This window comes from Canis aureus, chromosome 20, assembly GCF_053574225.1.
Source record: "Canis aureus isolate CA01 chromosome 20, VMU_Caureus_v.1.0, whole genome shotgun sequence".
Lineage (NCBI taxonomy): Eukaryota > Metazoa > Chordata > Mammalia > Carnivora > Canidae > Canis > Canis aureus.
Genome location: NC_135630.1, coordinates 44,320,985 through 44,348,077, shown reverse-complemented (window position 1 = coordinate 44,348,077; position 27,093 = coordinate 44,320,985). Strand labels below are relative to the sequence as shown.

Here is a 27,093-nt window from a genome sequence, read left to right as displayed (position 1 = left end):
ACCTTTGTATCATTTCTTGCACCCATCACTTCCTCTCTACTTCCCCAGTTCCTCAACTCAGGCTCTTACCATCCCTTTGCTCAGCCAAATGTGTGACCTCTGTATCCCTAAAGCACCCTACAGATACTTTTATTCACAGCACTTCTTACATGGCTGTGAGATAATCCCTTATAATAATACTACTAATTCTAATAATATCTAACAAACATTTATTGATTGCTTACTATGTGTGAGATGCTGTTCTAAGCCACTTTCATTCATTAACTCATTCTTACAACCTTCCTGTGAGATGGGTCCTATCATTATCCCCATTCAACGGACAAAAAAGCAGATATGATAACTAACTTGCTTAGAGTTGCATGGCTGGTATGTGGTGGAGCTAGGCTTGTGTCTCCATTTCCTCCATTCAGCTAAGAAATGGGACAGAAACTATCTCCAGCTCTGAGCAAAAGGTTTGGTATAGAGCGGATGTTTATTGAATTAAATTGGACCACTACTGTAGTTTTCTAACTGATTCCAATCTCATCCATTTTTAATCAATATCTAACACTGGAGAAAATGCTTTTTTAAATACACATCTGATCATGCCACATCCCTGCTTAAAATCCTTTAATAATTTCCTATTGTCCAGAAGTTGAAGCCCAAATTTCTTGGCATGGAATAAAACGCTTCCAGTAAATGTGAGGAAAAAAAATTGTCCTAAATCTAAACTGGGGCAGAACTTCATGATCTAATATGACTATCTGCTCTTCCTGGGGAATAATGAGCTTTTCTTTTTAAATGGAGATGTGATTGACATATAGCTTTATGTTAGTTTCAGGTGTATGACAAAATTGTTTGATACTTGCATATATCATGAAATGATCACAATAAATTTAGTTAATATTCATCACCAGCATAGTTTATGATAAAATACTTGGGAATTTTTTTTTTAATTTTTTTTATGATAGTCACAGAGAGAGAGAGAGAGAGAGGCAGAGACACAGGCAGAGGGAGAAGCAGGCTCCATGCACCGAGAGCCCGACGTGGGATTCGATCCTGGGTCTCCAGGATCGCGCCCTGGGCCAAAGGCAGGCGCCAAACCGCTGCGCCACCCAGGGATCCCAATACTTGGGAATTTTTTTGATAGACTTTAATGAGTTTAAGAGTTTCTAGGACACCTCCTCCATTGACTATTAGTCTTCACACTAGTCTAAGACTTTTAACCAATAATACAAAGAAGCTAATTGTCTTTTACTGGATAGCTGTCTTCTTCTTTTTTTAAATCCAGTGAACAATAACTGTTTAACTATTTTTTTCTCCTATAAAATCTCTACCAAGATAGATTCTTTGAATTGGACTTTTCAGAAAGCCTCTTTTTTAAAAATCATGTTTGAAATAAAACTTTGATGTATGCTTATAATCAATCTGAGAGTGGCTTTGTGTGTTGAAAGAAGGAATGCTTGAATATATGAAAGAGGGAAGCCTGATTGTTACTAGGCCTGAAATATTATTATTTTTTTTAAATAGAGTTCTTTTTTTTTAAGATTTTATTTATTTATTCATGAGAGATACACAGAGATAGAGAGGCAGAGACACAGGCAGAGGGAGAAGCAGGCCCCATGCAGGGATCCCAACTTGGGACTTGATCCCAGGTCTCTAGGATCATACCCTGGGCTGCAGGTGGCGCTAAACCGCTGTGCCACCAGGGCTGCCCTGAAATATTAAATATATTTTAAATATGCTAAATTTGAGCTCCTATAAGAATAAACAACACTTTGATTTCTACTAGAAAAAAGGAGTTTCCTAGGTTTTATGAATACATTTACATGAAATAATATGGGAAAATGTATAATAAAGTTAGAGGAAGGCCATGATGGACTAGCAGCTCTATTTCTAGACTCTTGTATTCATTACTGTAAAAAACCAAGAAAATACACCTGCTTATAGAAGCCCTAAAGGCCCAAAGTTATATCTACTCACATCTGTGCCAACAGCTGATCTCGTTCTGAATGCCTGCTTTGTATTCACTGGAGCTTCATTTGTCCTTATTTCTGCTCCTCTTGCTAAAGCTGTTTACAGTTCCAAAACACAACATAATTTTAAAAAGTCCCATGCTATATTACATTTGTTAACTACATTAACATGAAATTGAAATTTAGAAATTTATTTTCCTTTCTAGTCAGGAATTCTTCCATTCTCAGTATTCTGGCCTTCTTGGATATAAATACATTTTAAGGGGGGAAGTATCTGTTCCATTTTAATATGGAGAGAGCAAAGGATTTTAAAGCAGAAATGAAAACCACTCCTCTGCATTTTATGCTTCCTGGTTAAGATACTTCCTTGCTCTCCTTGCTAACTTGATTATGGATGCCTTTTGCCAAACTCCAGACTCATGGTTTGGCAGTATTCAATTATTTTTTAGTAGCTATTGTTCACAGTTCCTCTCTATAGGAGGTTAATTATCCACTTGTGATAATCTGGTTTGTTAATTTTTCAGGCCCTTTATCTATCTGGATATCTTTTATTGATATTTTCTTGTAAATTTCTGACCATTTCTAACTTGTTAGGAATTTCACAAGGGAGAATGAAGTAGGTATAAAAGAACTGGAAATGAAGTTCTTGTGAACGGAATTTCTTGTTCAGAGGGAGAAGAGATAGTAGCAGGGAAGAAGTGGGAAGAAGAGACTCTTCAAAGTATGGTCCTGTATGATGAAGTTTGCATTCTCCATTGCTTCATGCCAGTCTCTACTTGCTAGAAGCTTAATAAGTATTTCTTGAGTTAAAAATACTTTTTGTATTGCTGTTTTTACCACTTGTTTCATAATTGCAAAATGATTATGTTTTAAAGGGATTACATGGAGAATCCTGGATTCAGGAGGCATAGGATATGAACTGCTGCCCTATTTCCAAGACCTCAGAGAGACCTAAGCTCTTGTGACATCTCCGGTTCCTAAATAACATACTGATTCTGGCCTTCTAAAACTAGAGCTTTCTTCTGTCTTCTTCTCTGTGATCCAGGGTTCTATTCTCTTGGCATCCACCATTTTGGAGCTAATTTTGAAGGATATCTGTGCTAATATTTGACAACATCTACATTTTAGTAGGGTTTTTCTAAAGACTCTCTAAACACAAAGGAATAATTCTAATGTTGGGCCTTTTAGTTACCATGTCTGCTTCTTCTGAGATCCTGAATTATACCATCTACCCAGACACTGACTTTATTAGGCAGTGGCTTATCCTGATTGATTTCACAACACCAGCGCTCTGCCCCAACATAAGTTTCCCTCCCCAAAGCTGGCAACACACATTCCATATGAGGTCAAAGACTTAGTGAGATGCTAATAATAGTGGTTAATATTCCTGCCAGGGAAAAGAAATAAACTGCTTACTTGCTGGGATGTATTAACTTTTTCATATTTTCAGGGAATGCTACAAACACTGAAAGATGTAACTTACTAAATAAATTCAAGTAGTTAGAAGAGAATTCATTTGTCTTCTAGAACAGGAACAATTAGCTATCTTCTCATTAGCCTATTTCATTAGTAGCATATGCAGTAAATACAACATAACTCTATTGTAATGTACCTTACTACAAAAATTCTAACATACCAAGGATTCAGTGTATTCCCTGAGACATAATTTCCTACAGAAGGAGCCTGGTTTAATTCAATCAATGCACACTAAGATTAGCCTTATACCTACAAAACCATTATACAAACTCAAACAAACATTAACCCAACACCTACTATTTGTAAAGCACTAGAGTAGGTGATATAAATTACTGATATTTGTATAGTCCTTTGGCATAGTATTATCCAAATTACTAGAGTAGGTGATATAAATTACTGATATTTGTATAGTCCTTTGGCATAGTATTATCCCAACTCTCACATCAACTCTGCATGGTTATCATTTCCATTTTACAATTGAGGAACCTAAGGGTGGGAGAGATAAGTGACTTAATGTTAAAAGTCACCTGAATAGGAGAGGAGAGGAAGATGTTGGCAGAGTAGGAGGAGCCTAGGATTGCCTTATCCCATGAACACACCTAGATAACTATCACATACTCCAAAATACCCCAGAAATTGACCTGAAGATTAACAGACAACTCCACAATTAAAGAGAAAGAAGAGGCCACATCGAAGGTGGTGGGAAGTGTGGAGAAGTGCTTTAGGGGAGAAATGGTTCATGGCTGCTGTGGAAGAAAGGGGAGCTGTGTTCATGGAGAAGGATGATGGAGAGAGAAGCACATGGGAATTTACAAGGAGAATGTTTCCCTAAAGCCATTGGCTTGGGAAATTAAAGGCACTGAATTTCATGAGTTCTAAGGATCAGTAAGGCTTAAAGCCTGGAGTTTTAAAGGTCAGCAGGCATGGCTAGGATAGAGCCTGAGGAGCACTGTGCTGTTCCTGGAGAGAAGGTAGGAAACACCCAGGGGCAGACAGCATGGAAATAGTAATCTGAAGAACTCTGGGGGCACACAGTGGAGAGGTAATTTGGTCTTCTTGGAGTGCTTCCCTGAAAGGCATTGTTCACAGAGACACTTCTCTGGGAATAAAATAGCTGATTCATGCCATTTTACTCCCCCACCCCTCAGCATAAACACAGAGCCACCTGTGGGAAGTAGCATAGCAATAGCACAGATATTGGCTACCTAATTTGCTTACATCAAGCCCCAGCCCCACACACTCCAGAAGAACTGCCCTCCTCAGTCATGTTGGCCTTAGTCCTGGGGTAGTGGCCCCTTCTCCAGAAGACTAGCACAAATCCAGTCCACACCACATCTTCCAACCAGAGTTCTGCAGAGCCTCAGTTCTTTTTTAAAATTTTATGTATTTATGTACTTATGTATTTATGTATTTTTATAAATTTATTTTTTATTGGTGTTCAATTTGCCAACATATAGAATAACACCCAGTGCTCATCCCATCAAGTACCCCCTTCAGTGCCCATCACCCAGACACTCCCACCCCCTGCCCACCTCCCCTTCCACAACCCCTAGTTCGTTGCCCAGAGTTAGGAGTCTTTAAAGATTTATTTATTTTAGAGATGGAGAGTGAGAGTAAGTAGGGGGAGGGGCAAAAAAGAGATGGAGAGAAGCAGACTCCCCCTTGAGTGGGGAGCCTGATGCGGGGCTTGATCCTAAGACCCTGAAATCATGACCTGAGCTGAAACTGAGAGTTGGATATTCAACGGACTGAGTCATCGAGGCATCCCTGCAGGGCCTCAGTTCTAGTGGAGGTAGTGACAAGTTACATTTTGTAGGCAGACCAGAGAACACCTCGCTAAAACTTGCCGCATTCAGGTCAAGGGCCAAACACTGCTCACACATGGCAAGGAGACCCTGCGAAAGCCTGACCTGAAGGATAGAGAATCCAGAATTCAACAGTAGAGGGTACACAGCACACACCAGAGACACTCCCTGAGGTGCCAGACCCCGGGTGCTGCATGGCATCTTTTTCATAAGGCCATTACTCTCAGGAGCAGGAGATATTAAGTGGCTTTTCTGACACAGAGAAGAAGGCAGAGACTTAGACAAAATGCAAAGACAGAGGAATTTATCCCAAATGAAAAACCAAGATAAAGCCATGGCCGGAGATCTAAGTGAGATATATATAGGTAACATGCCTGATGGAGAATTTAGAGCAACAATCTTAAGAATACTCACTGGACTTGAGAAAAGAATAGGAGACATTAGTGAGATCTTTGCCGCAGAGATAAAAGAGGTACAAAAGAATTAGAGATCAAGGGTGCAATAAACAATAAAAACATGCTAGATGCAATGAACAGCAGGCTAGAAGAGCAGAAGAACAAATTAATGACCTAGAAGACAAAGTAACGTAAAGAAATGAAGCTGAACAAAAGAGAGAAAGAAGAACTATGCAGGACAAGAATAGACTTAGGGAACTCAGTGAGTCATTGAGTCACGCAAATGTGATAACATTCATTTTATAGGAGTCTCAAAAGAAGAAGGAGAGAAAAGGGGGCAGAACATTTTTTGAAGAAGTAATAGCTGAAAACTTCCCTAATCTGGAGAAGGAAACAGAATCCAGATCCAGGAAGCAACTAGAATACCCATCAAAATCAACAAAAGCAGGTCAACACCAAGCCTGTAATTAAATTTGCAAAATATAATGATAAAACATCTTAAAAGCAGCAAGACAAAAGAAGTCATTAATTTACAAGGGAACACCTGTAAGGCTAGCTGGAGATTTTTTCAATGGAAACTTAGGAACCCACAAAGGAGTGACATGATATATTCAAAGTGCTGTATGGGAAAAAATTGCAGCCAAGAATACTCTACCCAGCAAGGCTGTCATTCAGAGTAGAAGGAGAAATAAAGAGTTTCCCAGAAAAACAAAAACTAGAGGAGTTCATGACCACAAACCAGCCCTGCAAGAAATATTAAAGGGGGCTCTTTGAATGGAAAGGAGAGACCAAAAGTAACAGTACAAAGGCAGGGAACACAAAAGCAGTAAAAAATGAATATTTATGTAAAAAACCATCAAGGAGCTCACTCACACAAAAAGTATATAAAATATAATAACATACCTAAAACATGGAGCAGAGAGGAGAAGAGAATGGATTCAAACTTAAGTAACCATTGATTTAATATAGACTGCTATTTGCAGAAGAGGTTGTATAGACACTAATGATAACCATACATTAAAATCACTAATAAATATGGAAAGAATAGAGAAAGAAATCCAAAAACATCACTAAAGAAAATCAGCAAACCATGAAAGAAAGATAACAAATGATCAGAGAAAATTTTGCAACCACAAAACAAGTAATAAATTGCCATAAATACATATCTAATAATAATTACTTAGAGTGTAAATGGAATAAATGCTCCAATCAAAACACATAGTGTATCAGAATGGATAAAGAAACCAGACCTATCTATATTGCTGATTATGAGACTCATTTTGATCCTTAAGACATCTGCAGGTTGAAAGTGAGGGATGGAGAAACATTTATCATGCAAACGGTTGTCAAAAGAAAGCCAGAGTAGTAGTACTTATATCAGAGAAACTAGACTTTAAAACAAAGACAGTAACAGGAGACAAAGAAGGGCACTATAAAATAATAAAGGGGACAATCCAAAAGAAGAAACAACAATTGTAAATATTTCTGCACCAAACTTGGGACCACCCAAGTTGTAAAACAATTAATAACAAACATAAAGGAACTGATAATAACACAATAATAGTAGGATTTTAACACCCCACTTATATCAACGGACAGATTATCTAAACAGAAAGTCAACAAGTAAACAATGGCTTTGAATGACACACTGGACCAGATCGACTTAACATACATTCAGAACATGCCATCCTAAAACAACGGAATACTCATTCTTTTCAAGTGCACTTGGAACACTTTCCAGAATCCATCACATACTAGGTTACAAATCAGATCTCAAAAAATACAAAAATATTGAAGTAATACCATGCACCTTTTCTGACTACAGTGCCATGAAACTAGAAGTCAACCATAAGAAATCTGGAAAGACCACATATACATGGAGGTTAAATAATATGTTACTGAACAATGAATGGGTCAAATAAGAAATCAAAGAAGAAATAAAAAAATACCTGGAAACAAATGAAAATGAAAGTACAACAGTCCAAAACCTTTGGGATGCAGCAAAAGCTGTCTTAAGATGGAAGTATATAGCAATACAAGCCTACCTCAAGAAGCAAGAAAAACTCAAACTACTTAATTTTACACCAAGAGGGGCCAGAAAAAGAACAACAAATGAAGTCTAGAACTAAGGGATGGAAGGAGATAATAAAGATTAGAGCAAAGATAAATGAAATAGAAACCTAAAAACATATCAGTGAAACCAACAATCAGTGAACCATATCTGGTTCTTTGAAAAAAATCAATTAAATTGATAAATCCCTAACCAGACTTATCAAAAAGAATAGAGAAAGAACCCACACAAATAAAATCACAAATAAGAGGAGAAATAACAACCAACACCACAGAAATACAGAGAGTCATGAGAGAATTTTATGAAAAACTATTTGCCAACAAATTGGACAACCTGGAAGAAATGGATAAATTCCTAGAAACATAAAACCTACCAAAACTGAAACAGAAAGAAATAGAAAACTCAAACAGACTGATGCATAGCAAAGAAATTGAATCAATAATAAAAAAATTCCCGAAAAAACAAAAGTCCAGGGCCAGATGGCTTCACAGATGAATTCTACCAAACATTTATTATTATTATTTTAAAGATTTTATTTATTTATTCATGAGAGACACACACAGAGAGAGAGAGGCAGAGACACAGGCAGAGGGAGAAGCAGGCTCCATGCAGGGAGCCCAATGCGGGACTCAATCCTGGGTCTCCAGGATCAGGCCCTGGGCTGAAGGTGGCGCTAAACTGCTGAGCCACCAGGGCTGCCCCTCTACCAAACATTTAAAGAAGAGTTAATATCTATTCTTCTCAAACTATTGCAAAAAATAGAAAAAGAAGGAAAACTTCCACATTCATTTTATGAGACCAGCATTATCCTGATACCCAAACCAGATAAAGACTCCACTAAAAAAGAAAACTACAAGCCAATATCCCTGATGAACATGGGTGCAAAAATTCTTAATAAAATACTAGGAAACTGAATCCAACAGTATATTAAAAAAATCATTCACCATGATCAAGTGAGATTTCTTTCTCACATGCAAGAGTAGTTCAATATTCACAAATCAATCAATGTGATACATCACACCAATAAGAGGAAGGATAAGAACTGTATGATCATTTCAATAGATGTAGGAAAAGCATTTATTTGATGACAACATCTACTCGTTATAAAAACCCTCAACAAAGTAGGGATAGAGGGAACATCCTCAACATCACAAAGGTCATATACAAAAAACCCACAGCTAACATCATCTTCATTGGGGAAAAACAGAACTTTTCCTCTATGGTCAGGAACACGGCATGGATGTCTACTTTCACCACAGTTATTTAACATAATACTGGAAGTCTGAGTCACAGTAATCAGACAACACAAAGAAATAAAAGGCATCGAAATTGGCAAGAGAGAAGTAAAACTTTTACTATTTGCAGTTGTCATGATACTCTGTATAGAGAACCCAAAAGACTCACCAAAAAATTGCTAAAACTGATACACAAATTTAGCAAAGTCACAGGATACAAAATCAATGTACAGAAATCTGTTGCATTTATATACACTAATAATGAAGCAGCAGAAAGAGAAATTAAAGTATCAATCTTTACAATTGTACCAAAAAAATAAGATACCTAGGAATAAACCTAACCAAAAAAAGGTGAAAGACCTGTACTCTGAAAACTATAGAACAATGATGAAAGAAACTGAAGACAAAACAATATCTGTGTTAATAGATTGGAAGAACAAATATTATTGAAATGTCTATACTGCCCCCCAAAATCCACACATTGAATGCAATCCCTATCAAACTACCAATGGCATTTTTCACAGAACTAGAACAAACAATCCTAAAATTTGTGTGGGATTACAAAAGACCCTGTAGCCAAAGCAGCCTTGGAAAAGCAAAGCAAAGCTGGAGGCATCACAATTTCTGGACTTCAAGGTATGTTGCAAAGCTGTAGTGAGATCAGAACAGTATGGCATTGGCACAAAAGTAGACACATAGATCAACAGAACAGAATAGAAAACCCAGAAATGAACACCACTGTATGGTAATTAAAAAGCAGGAAAGAATATCCAGTGGGAAAAAGACAGTGTTTTCACAAGTGGTGTTGGGAAATCTGGACAGCAAGATGCAAAAGATGACTGGACCACTTTCTTACACTATACAAAAATAAACTCAAAAGGAATTAAAGACCTAAATGTGAGGCCTGAAACTGTAAAAATCCTAGAGGAGAGCATAGGCAGTAACTTCTTTGACATTGGCTGTAGTAACTTTTAATTTAATTTAATTTAATTTATTTAATTTTTAAAGTCAGTTCCATGCCCAATGTGGGGGCTTGAACTCATGACTCCAAGATCAAGAGTTACATGCTTTACCAACTGAGCCAGCCAGGTGCCCTCTGTAGCAATTTTTTTCTAGATATATTTCCTGAGGCAAGGGAGACGAAAGTTAGAATAAACTACTGGGACTACATCAAAATAAAAAGCTTCTTCTGCACAGCAAAGGATATAATCAGCAAAACTAAAAGGTAACCTATGGAATATTTGCAAATGACATATCTGATAAAGGGTTATTATCCAAAATATATAAAGAATTTATAAAACTCAATACCCCAAAAATGAATAATCCAATTAAAAGTGGACAGATGGAAAAAAATAAAATAAAAGTGGGCAGATGATATCAATAGACATTTTTCCAAAGAAGGCATCCAGGTGGCCAAAAGACACATGAAAAGATGCTCAATGTTACTGATCATCAGGAAAATTCAAATCAAAACAACATGACACATGAAAAGATGCTCAATGTTACTGATCATCAGGAAAATTCAAATCAAAACAACATGACACATGAAAAGATGCTCAATGTTACTGATCATCAGGAAAATTCAAATCAAAACAATTATGAGATATCAACTCATACCTTTCAGAGATTATGTAATTTAGGTTCTCCATTTAGCAATTTCATTTTCTACTATTTTTAGAAATAGTAGGGGCTCAAAAATAGTATATATATATATGTCCTCTAAATATTTATTATTCTATTTATTCCCTGTATTCTTTCTATATATTTATTTACCCTTAAAGTATTATGTAAATTTTTATTTATGAAAGTAATGCCTGTACATAGTTAAATAATCCAATATCACTAAAATATCTTTCTCATTAAAAGCAGTTCTGTGCCTATGTTCCTAACTCTTATCCTTCGAGGCAGACACTCACCATTTTAACTTGCATCTTCTGATACTTACCTTCATTATTCTATATTATTACCTTATTCTATTCTTGATTTTTTTACCTTTAGAGAGTATTTACTGACTTCTCATTATGATCGTTGAGAATTTCTTTGTTACTCCAACTTCTCTCCTCCATTTTTCCATTAGATTTAGAATTTTCACTTGAAACAGTACCTAGTATTTATACTATTATGACTATAAATATTGTTTACTGCTGAGTCAAGTAATGTACAATGATTATCTGCCCTCATATGGGTGTTTGTTTTCTTGGAGTTAATTATCTCCTTTTCTTTCATTTGCTTAATTTTCTATGTACATACTGCTTATTTGTTCCTAAAACATCAACATATCTGTTGAATGCCTGGTAATCATTTCAAACTCACACACCCATGAAATGATCCATTAGTTCCATTTTTTTTCTCTCTTGGAGACTTCCCTTTACAGCATTCTGTCCTTGTGCTCTAATGTGGACAGGTTGCTCTCTTGTCTGGCTGTTGTGGTAGGACTTTCCTCAGCCATTTTAGTTGGGGGTTGTTTTTGAGAAAATTTGCTAATATGGATATAACTAGAAGGAGGAAGCATTAATATTTTAGAGAGAATCCAAATTATTAATATATATTGCTTTGGTGTTCTGGATTCACCAGCCATTGAGGTCACATAAAATGAGGTTGCATTTGCTTTTTGATGCCCAAATTATAATGGCTCAAGCCTTCACAGTTAGAATGCAAATTCTGAGCACCACTAACTTCGCAAAGTGCCCTCTGACTTTTTCTGGGGTCGCTAAAAGGGATGTGTTCACATGTGATCACTAACTAGTCCCATCTGCTAGTTACCACAAGGCATTTGCCATTTTCTCCCTCTTTTGCTCTGACCCTCTGGCAATATGTATTGCCCTGAATGGTGTTTGATGGTGCTGATAGTATCCCTCACTGCTAATGCTAGTTTTCACTCATAAGTTAGGTATTGTATTTGCCAGGGGCATTTTCTGCTGATTTTACTATTTCTAAGAATACCAGAGGTACTAGGTTTGATGGGAGGTTGCCAGAATGACTCCCCACTTCCATGCTACTTCCTCATACCTTCTCCATTGCTCAAAGTTCAGAATTCACAGTCTCTTTCAGTTTCTCCTTTTTGTAATTTCCTCCCCATCACCCCTCTGTTCAAATAAATTTTGGACAGTTGATTTGGACAGAGCTAAGCACCATTTTGGCAAGAATAACATAAAAGCTAGAAAGCTCAGAAGCACAGCTCAACTATATGATTTGTTACCAAACCAGAATATTTAATATTTATATTCTAGTGAGTTTCTTAAGCCAGGGAAACAGCTTTAAAGTAAAATGAAGTCTTCATTCTGGAAATGGAAACCTCTTGCAACTTTGAAATGATGGACCTCTTTTTCTGCTAGACAAGATTTTAAATACCTTAGAGTCTACTTTCAATCCAAGTATCACATTACAAATCTTTAAAAATGTCCATATTTTAAAATAAATCCTCAAGTTTTTTTTCCTTAGAAAATTTGGAAACCTTCTATAGATATTTGTAAATAATATGAGGGAATTGAAATAATAAATTTTTGAGAATTTTCACTAATTCAAACTGGACGTTGCCCTAATAATGATGCCCTAATAATGCCCTAATAATGATGTAACCTACAGAGTTAGCATTTTCAAAAAAAAGACTTAAAGGTGGAAATGCCACTAAGAAGGAGATCTGTGAGCAGATGACAACAAAAGACTTTCTCTTGTGAAGTTTAAAGTAATACCATATTGGTCTTTTTGGGCCAAATGATAAAATTGTTTTCAAAAGGATGACCATACATTATTATTCCAGAAAAAATTTCAGGTGGTATTCCAGACCCTTCATCATCTTCCCCTGCCTCCTTGTCAAATGTCATTTCCTCCTTCTTTAATGTCCCAATTTTCATTTAGTCGATGAGGACAGTTGGGTTCATAATTTGCCCAATTAGTAAGAGGTAGAGCCAAGATTTTAACACAGGTCAATTTGACTTCAAAATTGGTAGCTCTTTTCCTGCTTACCATATTGCAGCATGTCATTTTGGATGGGTACAGAGATGACCCTAAGGAACAGAGCTGATCTAAGGGAATTACCCAGCCATGTGGATTATTTGGGATTTCCCTGGTGTATATTGATGGTTCCTTAGCATTATACACTGTGTTGAAGGAGGCTCCTGTACAAGCAAATCTAATCCTAACCTTCCCTGTCCCTCTCCCTTCTTCTAATGCCTTTTCTTCCATCCCCTTTTTGGAGAGAGGCCAAGTAACCAGTTGCTGATCCACAGGGAAGACCCCACTTGCCTTTCCTATGACATCTGTTAAGAGCTTGAGTGCCAGAGGATCATGAACCAAGGAGTCTGTGTAAAAGGAACCAAGGTATTTCTTTGGGTTGATTGGATTGTCCTGGGCACACAGATCTGGACGCATGTTGAATCCATGGGAGATTCTTCCAACTGTGAAAGGGAAGGCGCCACCTGCAAGTAAAACCCATTATTGAGGGGCTAGTGTCAATTGAAAAGGATATTTTTCAATTCTTATGTTGTATGCAAAGAGAAATTACTGTGGTCCAGTATTTACAAAGAATTTATTGTGTCCCAAATGCTGGGAGATGACCCAGAACAAATGATATGAACTCATCTATAAATTCACGTTTGAGGGATTTATCCTAAAGAAAGAAGAAAAGTGTGTGAAGATATGTGGTCAAGCTTTTCAAATGCATTTTGCTTATAATAGCAAAATACAGAGGCAACCTATCAGCTGGGAAATATCTAAATAACGATGGCATATCCATAAAATGTATTGCCATGCACACAACCATCAAAAATGGTGGTTGTGGTGGTGTGTGTGTGTGTGCCCAAGAGTTAGAAATTAGAAACTCAATTACCTGGAGGGACTTAGCAGAAAATGTAAGTGAATGAAATAGGCCTATTTGTAAATAGTAGAGAGTGGTAGGGACTGTTGCAAACTGGAGAGCTTGTGGTTTGACTAGAGGAATTTAAACAACAGCAACAACCAAACAACACAATAAAACAAAAACTACGCCAACCAAACTAACTTTGCCTGCAAAAATGGAGTTTGGTCCCCAAACCACCATATACTTTATGACTAGAATGATGGCTGCAGGCATGTTATAGACTGAATTATGGAGTCCCTCCAAAATTTGTATGTTGAAGCCCTATCTCCCAATATAACTGTATTTGGAGACAGGAGTAATTAAGGAGGCAATGTAAGGTTAAATGAGGTTATAAAGTGGGACTTTAATCTGACAGGAGAAAGGAGAGGGATAATGAGTTTTAGGATTAGATTTGCTTACACAGGAGATCCACCCCAGAGCCTCCTTCAACAGTGTGTGTATTGCCAGAGAACCATTACATATACCAGGAAAATCCCAGATAATCTACATAGCTGGGTAATTCCCTTCAGCTCCTGTTCTTTAGAGTCATCTCTGTACCAATTCAAAGCGACATGTCACATACATAGTGAGAAATGGCCTTCTTCAATCCAGGAAGACAAGTCTCACCAGAAACCAACCCTGTTGGCACTTTGATCTTGGACTTCTAGTCTCCAGAACTGAGAAAATAAAGTTCTGTTGTTTAAGCCACCGAGATTGTGGTATTTTATCATGGTAGACTGAGCTGAGTAATGCAAATAGGGCCTTACCTCCATGTGCAAAACACACTTTCAATTTTGGAAATTTCTCAAACACTCCTCCCATGATCATGGAACAAATGGCTGTGGTGGTCTCTGCTGGCATTCCTGAAAGAGGGAACAGTCACAGGGTGCAGTGCTTGTCATCTCAAGCAAGATCAGTGATCCTAATGGTTGGGGAATGGCAGCTTGGTGTGATAGTCAATGCTGAGAAATGTGAGGTCCCTCTCTCCCAGCATGGCTTGGTTGTCTACAAACCATTACTTTGGTGAGCAGACCATCTAAAGCTTCCTATTTGCCACTTGCAGGTGGAATCATCTAATGGACAACAGAGTCGAGGAACCAGAGGACCTAGCTTTTGTTCGGATTCCTCCACTTCAGTTTTGGATGTGGTTGGGCAAGCAGAGTACAGAGAGTCTGAGTTGAACCCTAACTATTTTAATTTTCTGCTTCCTAGCCTTTGACAAATTAATTTTTTAAAGATTTTATTTATTTATTTATGAGAGACACAGAGACATAGGCAGAGGGAGAAGCAGGCTCCCTGCAGGGAGCCTGATGTGGGACTTGATTCCTGGACTTTGGGATCACGTCCTGAGCCAAAAAGCAGATGCTCAACCACTGAGCCACCCAGGCATCTACCTTTGACAAATTATTTAATGTCCCTGAGCCTGTGCCTCTTCACCTGTAAAATGGGGATAGTGTTGCCCATCTTGCAAGACTATTGTGGAGCCTTGAAAACGATGATGTTGGGCAGAGTCCTGGCCAGAACTTCACATTGGAGGTGCTCAACAAATATTAGTTGCTTCCCATGCCTCAGCTGCCTCATCTGTAGAATGCATTTGTTCTTGCCACTTACTACTAAATAAACATTAAATAAAATTATAATTACTGCCAAATCTTTTCCGCTTCTTAGAGATGAAGTTGAAGATCCCTGGGTTAAAATAAGTTGTTTCAAGTGCTTTGTGCTCCTTTGTGCAGCTGTTCCATGCCTGATGCCTTCAGCTCCATGGAGTTAGTCTTCGATACATTTCCAGGCAACTGCTTTTCAGAGATCTCTGGGGGCTCCCCAGGCAAGCCTGTACTTCAGGAGAAGACTTACTCTCTGGCTGCCAAATGGGGCTATACCAGATGCTCATCTTGCCCCAAGCCTGTCATTGCTCAGAGATACCCCCGGATCCCTGGCCTTTTGGGAATTCTGGAAGAACCATAAATTCATATCCATCTGGGAGTGATTTGTGGACAGAGCTTCCTGAAGGCAGGGAGATGGACAGCATCACTTCCTTTTGGTCCTGTGATTCTGCTCTCCTAACTACTTGGACCATAGTTACATAATCCATTCTCTATAACAGGAGCCAAAATGGAATAATTACAGTGTCAGTTGCATCATGTCCTTCCCTTACTGGGAGTCCTCTAATCTTCTAGTAACCTTTTGTGTCCAGAATAGAATTCTGAAATTAGCCTATTTGTTTATTATATGTGCAATTGTTTGTCATCTCTTTCTTCTAACCAGAACACAAGATTCAGGAGGGCAGAGGGTTGGTCCATGTCAATGTCCTCAGTGCCTAGTATAGGGCCTGGCATATTGGAGGAGATAATATATACGTGTTGCATAAATGAATGATGAAGTGGCTTTGTATCCTCTCTGTTTTTCATATGGTATGTTGTAATACAAATAAGTTTGTGGTACTAGTCAAAGTGTTGCCTGAATTAGGATGAGATTTTCTTTGGAGCTGGACAGCATTGGTGCCTCTTAGGTTGTCTCTTCCTGCTAATTGTTGCTCAAAAATTTGGTGGAGGATGGGTAGGAGGCTGCCTTACTAAATATGTCGGTCTCCAAAAGCAATCAGAGCGCCACAAAATGTCAGAGCAGAAGGATATAGTGTAGACTAGCTCTCCCATTTTACACATGAGAAATGGGCCTGAAAAGGTGAAGTGAGAACACCGGTTATACAGAGAACTAGAGACTAGCTGAACTGAAACTCAGTTTTCTTACATCCAATATATTACTCCATTTAATTCTTCATGTGGGTTACTATATCATTACTTATACTAATTGGGCTGAGGAGAGAACGGATAATGGCTTCCCTAAAGAAAATTCAAGGCTGTTCATGTGGGAAACCTACTATTTACTGGGTTTGTAGATGAACTACACTTTTTACTTGTGGCCACAGAATTGATACCTGTCACCATCTCTCATTATCAGGGATAATAAGGAGAGATTGGATAGGCCAAGCAGAAGTCTCTCTTCTTTCCCTTCTGTAGGAACACAGAACAGTAGAAAGGAACAGATAACAGGAAAATTGAAAGCCTGGGTCATCTACGATCTAGTGTGGTGGAGGTTGACCTTCTACTTGTAACTCCACAGTTCTCATTGTAAGGACTGATACTATTGTTGGCTCTTTAAAAAAATCTATTAGACAAGCATGGTTATCTTAAAAAAAATCCATTAGGTAGGCATGGTTACTTATTTTTGAAGCCTTTTTGGGAGTCTGTAGTGAGGTACCTTTGAAGTCAGACAGATTTGTGTAAATTCCATTTTCACTTATTAACTGTATGACTTGGATAACTTATCTAACCAATCTGAGACTCCATTTCTTCACCTATAAAGTGATTATTATAATGTCAATCTCATAGAGTTTTGTGTGGATATGATTCAAATTACAGTAATATATGCAGCATTTATCCAAGAGCTCAGTAACTCACAATCCTGTTAATTATTCATACTTTCTCTTTTTGACATGGTAGGGTTCCAGAAATAATTGGAAAAAAAAAAAACCCAAAGGCTTGATTCTCTTTTCCAGATGCCAAGTTGATACAAACCTACAAGCCAAGGGAGCCAGTATTTGGCCATCCGTCCATCCATTTGCATGTCCCAGGGGTGCACAAATAACGAACAGTTCAGTTTTTCTGCCACCTTTAAAGAAGCAATGAGAGAGAAAGAGAGAGAGTTATTTGGATGAGCCAGCAGATATAGGGTGCTATTTTAGGGAAACTGTTTTTTCTCTGGCTCTATATTGATCTGAATAAATAAGCTAACCTATTTTTGAGGTTGTTTCTTAATCTATATAAAAGAGGCATTGAGAAATTCTGCTCCTGCTTAGAAAATAAGAAGGTCTCTTTAGAATTAACAAGGGGCTTGGTGGATTTACCACCGAGGTGATGAATTTAATATATTGTTTGGCAAAACAAGTTGCAGGAAACATCCAGCATTCAAATGTTTTAGCTGAGAGCAAAATGCTCAAGGACTGATCCCATGCCTCAAATGCAGGGGAAGTTTCCCCTGATGGTTCCTATTTGATCCGGTTTTTCAGAAGGACGATTCGGATTGTACCCTTGGAGTCAGATCTAGAGGGTTCCCTTGTTTCCTCCTGCTTGGAAACTTGAGGATGTCGAAGTGTAGAAGTGCTGGGCTGGGGGCCAAGGTCTTGTGACTGGACTGGAGCAGGCTTGCCTGACCCAAACCATTGGCCAGACAGAGCCCAACACCGGCTGGGAATTTCTGGGAATCTACAGGTACTTACAAAGCCTCAGCAGCCCAGCTGAGTCCCTGAACAGTCTTTTGTGAATGAGAGGACTTTAGAAAGTCAAGAGCTCACAGTGTCTCAGCCAGGCAGGTACTGAGATGAATGTCATGGGCAAACCTTTTTTCCAGGGCCTTCTGGGAAGTGGAAATCCTATCTGGATGGAATGACTTTTATTCAACAAAATGTTTAATTTCAAAAAGTTCCCTCAACAGGCATTGGGTATGAGTGCTTAACAAGGTTCAAAATAGGTTTTCCTTACCTCGTTTCTTTTCCAAATATATTGAGATGCTGGAGTGATTCGTCCTACCTTCACATATAAATATGTGGGCTAAATAGACTGATGCGATGTGAGTTCTGGACATGAGCATTTTTATTTTTATTTTTATTTATTTATTTTTAGGAAAAGAGAAAGAGAGAGAGAGTGCATGAACATTAGCGGGGGTCAGGGGAAGAAGCAGAGGGAGAGAAATCATCCTAAGCAGGCTCCACGCCCAGTGTGGAACCCAACACCAGGCTCTATCTCACCACTCTGATATCATGACCTGAGCTGAAATTAAGACCCTCACACTTAACTGACTGAGGCATCCAGGCACCCCTTGACATAAGCATTTTTAAAATGGAGATGCAATTCTTGGGCAACAAGGGATTCTGGAAGTGGCAGATAAAGGGTAGATTGGAGAATGGACTTCTAATTCATCAGGTTCTGGGGGCAGAAGGGAGAGGAGCTAATTAGCTTCTGATAATGGATGCAGGCTGGGTCAACTTCTTGGGAGGGGTATCAAAGGCACAAAATCATGGTATCTCAGTGGGATTTGACTCTTATTAGAATAAAACTTTATTCTATGTACCTGTGATGGTGCATTTCTCATCAATTTAAATTAGTAAATATTTTTGATCCCTTCTCTGTGAGGCATTGTAGAGAACACAAAAAGAAGTCCCTTAACTTTCAAAATCATGATCTCATATTAACTAAGAACTTACCATGTGCTAAAAATATTATAAGAATTTTACAATTGTTAACTAGTTTAATCCTTTTTAAGATGAGCACTTTTTAAAATTGAAATATAGTTGACACACAATGTTACATTACTTTCAGGTGTACAACATGGTGATTTGACAACTCTGTACATTATGCTGTGCTCACACGAGTATAGCTATCATCTGTCACCATACAACAGTATTATAATATTGATTTTATTCCCTATGCTGTACCTTTCATCCTTGTGACTTATGTGTTCCATAACTGGAAGCCAGGTATCTCCCACTCTGCTTGACCCATTTTGCCCAACCCTACCCCCTTCCCTCTTGCAGCCATTAGTTTGTTCTCTGCATTTATTGAGTCTGTTACTATTTTTGTTTGTTTATTTTCCTTTTAGATTCCACGTATAAGTGAAATCATATGGTATTTACTTCTCTGTCTCTGATTTATTTCACTTAGCATAATACCTTCTGAGATGAGCATTTTTGTTACTTTTATTTTACAGAGAAAGAAACTAAGGCAGTTAGAGGCTAGGTAACTTACTCAGGTCTTGTGGCTGATACATGGTACCAGTCTGTTTGCCTCATACTGGTAATGAGGTCATTTTTGTGCCTGGAACTTGACCTGAGCATGTGTGGTTGAGTTTACTCACTAAGTAGGGAGGTCTAGGACATAAGGGGGATGGGTTAGACACTTTGGAACTCCAGGATCTCCTTGAAATGACAAAGCCAACTTGGTTCATGGTAACTCCTTGTCATTTGTTTAAGCCATGTTATTGACGCAAGACAGAGACTAGTGAGGATGCTAAGTCTTGCTAACCAAACGTGCTGTCAGCCCCAGAACATCACAAATCAGCTGAGGGCAGGATGCTCTCCTGAATTCCCTGAGAGACCAGCAGCCCCCCAAAAAGACTCTTTAGAATGAATGATGGATTGAGTTAGTCACACAAATGAAAATATCCATTTGGACTCACAACTGGCTGATTTACTTTTTGAGCTCCTTAGTAATTCATAAACCCAATCCAAGTGACTAATAAAATGACTTGCAGCTGAAGGCTTGCCCATATTGTGCTGAAACAACTTAGGTGCACAAGTGAATAAATTCTCTTTCAAAGCCCATTAAAGTTTCTAGAAAACATTCCCTGCATCAGCTCAGCCCCTGCAGCCAATAAGCTTCAGGGAGTTCAATATTTAGAGGAACATTAACTCTTTCAGGTTATTGGGAGTCAGTTTAACAGATAACCCCCTCACAACTGGTGGGTGGTATCCATAGATACAAATATGGAAAAATTTTTGTTTATGGTCAGAGCTCAATAAACATTAAAGGAATGAATGATCAGTGATTATAGTGTCTGGTGAGTACACCAACATCTACTTAATCCATTATTGAAGATTTTGCTTTTACAATGAAAATAATAGAAAACAATACTATTATAATTCTAGGAGGGAAGTAAGAAATAAAAAAAATGCAATTGAATATAGAATTATGCATCTTGATCCCTCATATGAAGAAAAGCAGATTTAGTTGCAGAAAAAAGGGCAGAAGAAGACTGGTAGAGAGGACCATGGGACTGTGGACACTTTGGTTGGATACTCGAGAGGTGAAAATGGCACTGAGTTCCTGAAAATATATTTTATAATGCAATATTTCAAATGTAGAAAATTGTAAACAGTAGTACTATGAACTTCCATATACTCACCAGCTAGTTTCATTAGTTAGCATTTTGATGGCATTGTTTTTTGTTACATATTTTAATTATACATTTTCAAAATATATGGCTTAAGTATAACAATTGAGGACTGGTTAAATAAAACATATCCATATATTGGAATATTATGCAGTTATTTAAAAATCATGCATTATGAAAATTTTTATTTAGATTGGAAATTTTTTTTTAAAGTTTTATTTATTTATCTGACAGAGAGAGCAAGAGCACAAGCAGGCATAAGAACAGAGGGAGAGGGAGAAGCAGGCTCCCCACTGAGCAGGGAGCTGATGCAGGGCTCAATTCCAGGACTCTAGGACCATGACCTGAGCCAAAGGCAGATGCTTAACTGACTGAGCCACCCAGCAATCCCTAGATTGGAAATTGTTTTTTTTTTTTTTTTTTTTTTTTTTAAGATTTTATTTATTCATGAGAGACACAGAAAGAGAAAGAGATGTGGGACTCGATCCCTGGACTCCAGGATCAACGGGACTCCAGGATCAACGAGACTCCAGGATCAAAGGCAGGCACCAAACCGCTGAGCCACCCAGGGATCCCCTAGATTGGAAATTCTTAATTAGGATATGAAATCATGGGCAGCCCCAGTGGTGCAGCGGTTTAGCGCCGCCTGCAGCCCAGGGTGTGATCCTGGAGACCTGGGATCGAGTCCCACGTCGGGCTCCCTGCATGGAGCCTGCTTCTCCCTCTGCCTGTGTCTCTGCCTCTCTCTCTCTCTCTCTCTCTCTCTGTGTCTCTTATGAATAAATAAATAAAATCTTAAAAAAAAAGGATATGAAATCACATGTGTAATAGAATTCAGATTTCATTAAAATATATACAGAAACATGCAAACAAAAAGTCAAACAAAATGTATAGTAACAGTAGTTATTTATCGTTGGGTAGTGGGATTATGGGTTATTTTTGTTTTCTTCTTTATAATTTTCTGTATTTTCCAGAATTTCTTCAAATATCATAATTTTGAAAAATCAGCATTTTTTCTAAAGCAAAATAAGTACCTTTTTCTTCTTCTTCTTTTTCTTCTTTTTTTTTTTGCATGTCACTAACATGGCCTTTTGTACCATGGCTGGGATGAGGGTAATATTTCAGCTTCCAAATGAAAGAGTAGAAAGAGAGCATGAGGGGATAGAAAGTAAGAGAGAAATGAGAGATTTCCCTGAGCTAACTCTGAGCTGGCCTGCCAAGCATTTCCACGTGTCCCTCTTCTAGTGGAATAGCCCACTCCTTTTGGGGAAACTCTTTCCATATTTCCTGCAATATGCAGCATGTTATCAGGCATCTTCTTTCCCCTTGCCATGGAAGTGGCACATTCATATTCTGGCTTCCTGCACCCAGTGCAGTGCCTGCTGCGTGTTGGCTGAGAGATCATGGAGTACTTACTGCGTAGAAGGGGAAGAGTTCCCGTGCATTCAGGTCCCACTCGTTGATATGGGAACCAATCTGGACCCCGGGAAAGCCCAGCTCCTTCACACAGCGCTCCATCTCCTTGACGGCAAGCTCAGGAGCCTGCATGGGCAATGTCCCCAGGCCCACAAACCTCCTGGGATGGTTCGCAACAGTGGCAGCTAAGTCGTTGTTTAAAAGCTGGCACAGGTCTAAAGTGTCCTGAGGTTTGGCCTGGCAGAGATAGGTAAGGGAAAATCATATCATTCACAACCTACTTCTTTAGATATTTCCTCTGAACAGCAACACTTGTCCTGGGCTCAATCATTTGCCGCTATCCATGGCTTTTATCCCTCAGCAAGCTGGGGTACAGACTGAAATAGGCACTGGCTGAAGGAGACCCAAAAGCCAATTACTGCAAAAGTAAAGAAAACTGGTGGTATATTACCGATTAATTAGAAAAATTGAAGCTATAATCAGAAGGGATGGACACAACTACTGGACCTGTCATCCATAGAAGAGATGGAATGAGGATGGGCCAGAGCTCCCCATCCACCCCAGTGCAGACAGGGGCTGATAGGGCGGCCCAGGGAGCACAGTAGCTCCCTATGCAGGAGTCTAGGCCTGGTGAGTGTCCCACATCACCAGTAGCACACCTCCTTGTCATGCCTCATCATGGGATGCCAGGATGCTCACAGACCCCTCCTGTCCCTGTCTGTGTTCCTTTCTGCTCTTCCTGTTGGCAGTGACACTCAAGAGCTACCTTAGCAAAATGCTGATGCAGATGGTTTGCTTTCTCTTCCCCTAACTCTCCCTTCTTTGTTTTTTTCTTTCCTTTTAACTTCATCCCACCCCATTGCCAGGTGTTTAGTACTCTCTTGAAATTCCAGTTGTTCAGTCAAGAGTATAAACTCTAATAAATTTGTGCATATTAAAACCTTAGAGAATTTTTATTTAAAAAAATGAGTCTAGAGGCACCTGAGTGGCTCAGCTGGTTAAGCGTCTAACTCTTGATTTTGGCTCAGGTCATGATCTCAGGGTTGTGAGATCAAGCCCTTTGTTGGGCTCCATGCTCAGGAGGAAGCCTGCTTGAGATTCTCTCTCCCTCTTCCTCTGCCTCTTCCCCCTCCTTGAGCTTTCTCTCTTGCTCTCTTTCTCTCAAAAATAAAAAATGAATCTAATCCCAGGAACAGATAAAGACTGAAACACTAATACTGGAATATGAGCACAGGTGAGGAAAGTATATGTAAGCAGATGGTATTTCCATTGCTCCTAAGTCACAACACAAATGAGTATTCTCTTAGTTTAGCAGATACTTAGTGCATCCCCAGCTATGTACAAAAATGACCTCCCACAGGTTGTGATCATGCCTGCAACTCAGTGCTTGACTCTTAATCTCTTGGAGAGAGATATCCAACCATAGGAATACCATTTTGAATTGTGTGTTTCCCCTGGAGAGGCAACATATTAGGCCATTATTACTGTTCTCACTCCCCAGTCATTATCATCTCAGAATAATCTGGCTTGTCAATTTCTGAGGACGGCATTGCAGGAATGAATCATGAGACAGGTAAGTTCTTTTTTTTTTAATTAAAAAAAATTTTTTTATTGGAGTTCAGTTTGCCAACATATAGCATGACACCCAGTCCTCATCCCGTCAAGTGTCCCCCTCAGTGCCCGTCACCCAGTCACCCCAACTTCCCGCCCACCTCCCTTTCTACCACCCCTGTTTGTTTCCCAGAGTTAGGTGTCTCTCATGTTTGAGACAGGTAAGTTCTGATGGAATTAAGATTGAGTCTAGAATTGCCCTGTCCAATGGAAATGCAATCCACACATTGACACGTGGCTCCTGGCTCCTGTTCCGGACCATGCGGGTCTAGAGCAAGAACATGATTGGGAAGAAAGCCTGGGAGGGGACACTGCAGTGTGAAAAGCTGGGGGTCCCTGGTGATCTCTAAAGGGGAGGAGAATTGGGGGGCAATGTCAAGACTTGAGATACCTGTCTACTCACTAGTGAGCTGGATGGGAGCCTTCGCCCACCAAGGAGATGGTCTGAGGTTTCACACTCACCCAGTAACTAAACATGACGGGGACTGTGGAAAGGGCTTGCACGGTCACTCCTAGACACAGACACAAAGAAAGGCAAAGGTGATGAGAAGATTAGTCTGGGCACTCCTCCTGCATTTTCTAGGGCCCAGCAATCTCCATCCCCGCCCCCCTGCTGCTCCTCCTTTCCCCCCCGCTTCTCTCAAACTCTCTGTCCCAGACCTCCCGTATCCCTCAGCCCCAGGTCTAGGGGAGAGGTGAAGGCTGGACAAAAATGAGCTCATTCAAGAAAAACTAATTGGCTGCATTTGTCAAGGGCTATTTCTACCCCCCTTCCTGTGAAGTTTTATTTAAGCAAGAAAAATTTCTCCACCAATTTTTCATCTTAAATCATGTATCACAGAGAGTGTTTCTCAGCCACCTTCCCTTTTAATTAATCTCTGAAGTGAGCACAACTGGAGTCCCACTGTCTGGAATGCCCAGAATGAGTTTCCGGGGTAGGCCCCAGAATCCAGCAACTAAGATGCCTCGAATCTCTTGTCTCTAAGCTCCTGGAGCTGGGGTATCAAGAGAGATGCTGTCAGACAGCGCTGCCTCTTCTTTCCCTCGTAGCCACATCCAACCCACAGGGAAGTTTTGTTAACTCCACTCCAATTCCTTTCATCGCCCACCACTCCCACCCCCTGCTACTACCTTGTCCAAGCCCCCAGCATACATGGACTACTGCAGAAGCCCCAAACTGGTTTCCTACTATCATTCTTGTTCTCTTATAGTTTATCCTCTACCCAAAAGTCAGAATACGGCTTAAAACTCAGATGAAGTCACTTCCTTGCTTAAAATTTCCAAGGACTTTTCATCACATTTAGAGCAAAATGTAGACTTGAACATGGTGTGGAAGGCCCCACACAGTCTCTCCCAGGGCTCACATTGTGCTTTGTTGGCCCTCTGCCTTTTGGAGTACTTTCCTACCCCAGGACTTTGCACTGATATTCCACCTGCCTGGAATGTTCTTCCTTTGGATTATCACAGGGTGGGTTCCTTTTCACCCTTAGGTCTTGGTTGAAATATCAGCTCCTCACAGAGGCCTTCCCCAACTCCAGCCACTGTCTCTCCCACTGTTCTGTTCCTTCCTTTCTGTGTACTCAGTCATTATTGTGTTTAGTTGTTTACTCTGTGTCTTCCCCTACTTGAAGGTAAATACCACATGAGCCTGACTGTCCATGCCATGTCTCTAGTGGCCAGAGCAGTACTTTGGCATGTTGAACAGACCCAATAAATGGAAGAATAAATCATTATTTAGTGAGGACTAGAGACTGCAGTGTTTGATTAGAGAGCATTGTTAAAACATCGTCATAATATTTATGTTCACTGATTAGTATGAGCTCCTTTCGATTGTAAAATCTTTACGTTTTACCTAAATACTTTTGCTTACATTACTCTATTTCATTTCTGTATTTTGTAGATTAGATATAAGGTCATATGGCTTGAAAGTGGTGGAATAAGGCTCTTCTCCAGCCTTGTTCCTTCCCTATGTCCCAGGGGCCATTGCATATCACATATTTCAGATTAAAATTGTACTACTTATGTGTCAGTTGGATTAGATACATGTTTTTTTGATCTCTGAGAACTGAAAGGGAAAGAAATAAATCTAATCCAATTGGATATATATATTATAATATATTATATATAATATATTATATATAATATAATATATATATTATATTTTTTAAAACAGGGGGGTTTGACCCTATGGCATAGCACAACATTTCCTGACTTACCTGTTGATTAAAATAGTGAGGGGGATCATTATGAAAACAAATGCCTAGGCCCTCCCTTGAGCATTCTGATTCAGTGGAGGGGGCCCGAAAAAGAATTTTAGCAGGTGATCTTTATCCTGAAAGAGTTTTGGTGAGAGCTTTTCTGGTAGAATGAGAGAAATAGCCCTAGGTATAATCCTAGCTCTGCCATTTACTATGTGATCCTGAGCAAATAACTTAACCTCCTTGCACCCCTTGGGTAACAATAGGTACAATACCTGCCTTCTAGAGATGTTGAGGGAGGATAAGATGTGCATATACTTCTGACTTCCCTGGGGCCTCTTAGCCTCCTTTATGCAGAAAGGACTAGATCCCTCACCAATTCTGACCTTCCTGGGTTGATCCCAGAACCAGCTTCAAGAGGAACTCAACCTAGTTGAGGACTTAAGAGTTATCTATCTATCTATCTATCTATCTATCTATCTATCTATCTATATTTTGATCTCATTATTATCTTATTTTTTAGTCTTTCTCAGCCCAGTGTTGGATCTTGTGGTGAAGTAACCCAGGGTCTGCCAGTTACATTTTCCTCCCCAGGAAGATGGCATGGATTGCTGGAATCTTTTGTGCTGGACATCTCATCATTTTATTTTCTTACCTCCATAGGGTATAGTTATTAAGCCCCTGGAGCCAGATTGCCTAGGTTCAAATTCTGTTTATGTCCCCTGCAAACTGCAGTGTGATCTTGGCAAACTGCTTAACCTCTGTCCTTCAGTTTCTTCATCTATAAAATGGGCAAAATAATAGATACTATCTCCTAGGGTCGTTATGGGGATTAAGTGAGTTAATGCATGGTAGGGACTGAGAACAGAACCTAGCACAAAGTAAGTGCTCAGCCAGGGTTAGTCACAGTGATTCTCATAAGAATAGCCATGGAATGAATCACAAAACAAAATGCAAAGGAGACACACTTCATCTAAACTGTAGTCATAGCAGTGGTCTAACAACCACTCAAATGAGCCATTTGAGTCTCATTTCTACTAGTTTTCTACTTGAAATGGTGGGTCCTTCCTCGAGATTTTCCTTCCTTCCTTCCCACCTGCCTTCCTTTTTTTTTTTTAATTTAAATTTTATTTTATTTAAATTCATTTA

At 39.2% G+C, this 27,093-nt stretch overlaps 1 protein-coding gene and 1 long non-coding RNA gene across 4 annotated transcripts in view; one reads left to right on the top strand and one right to left on the bottom strand.

Moving 5' to 3' along the window:
• The window catches only part of LOC144291756 (uncharacterized), a 91,445-nt gene that overhangs the window by 29,208 nt on the left and 35,144 nt on the right, over window positions 1-27,093 (top strand). The window lies entirely within an intron of this gene.
• Window positions 1-27,093, bottom strand: part of ACMSD (aminocarboxymuconate semialdehyde decarboxylase) — a 66,010-nt gene that overhangs the window by 11,455 nt on the left and 27,462 nt on the right. For all 3 annotated transcript variants that reach the window (XM_077861494.1, XM_077861493.1, XM_077861495.1), the window contains 5 exons: window positions 24,209-24,258; window positions 22,136-22,372; window positions 17,350-17,443; window positions 14,542-14,637; window positions 13,183-13,355 (listed from right to left, as the gene is read on the bottom strand). In XM_077861494.1, the coding sequence (XP_077717620.1) occupies window positions 13,183-13,355; window positions 14,542-14,637; window positions 17,350-17,443; window positions 22,136-22,372; window positions 24,209-24,258 (650 nt within the window). The remainder of the gene's footprint in view (window positions 1-13,182; window positions 13,356-14,541; window positions 14,638-17,349; window positions 17,444-22,135; window positions 22,373-24,208; window positions 24,259-27,093) is intronic.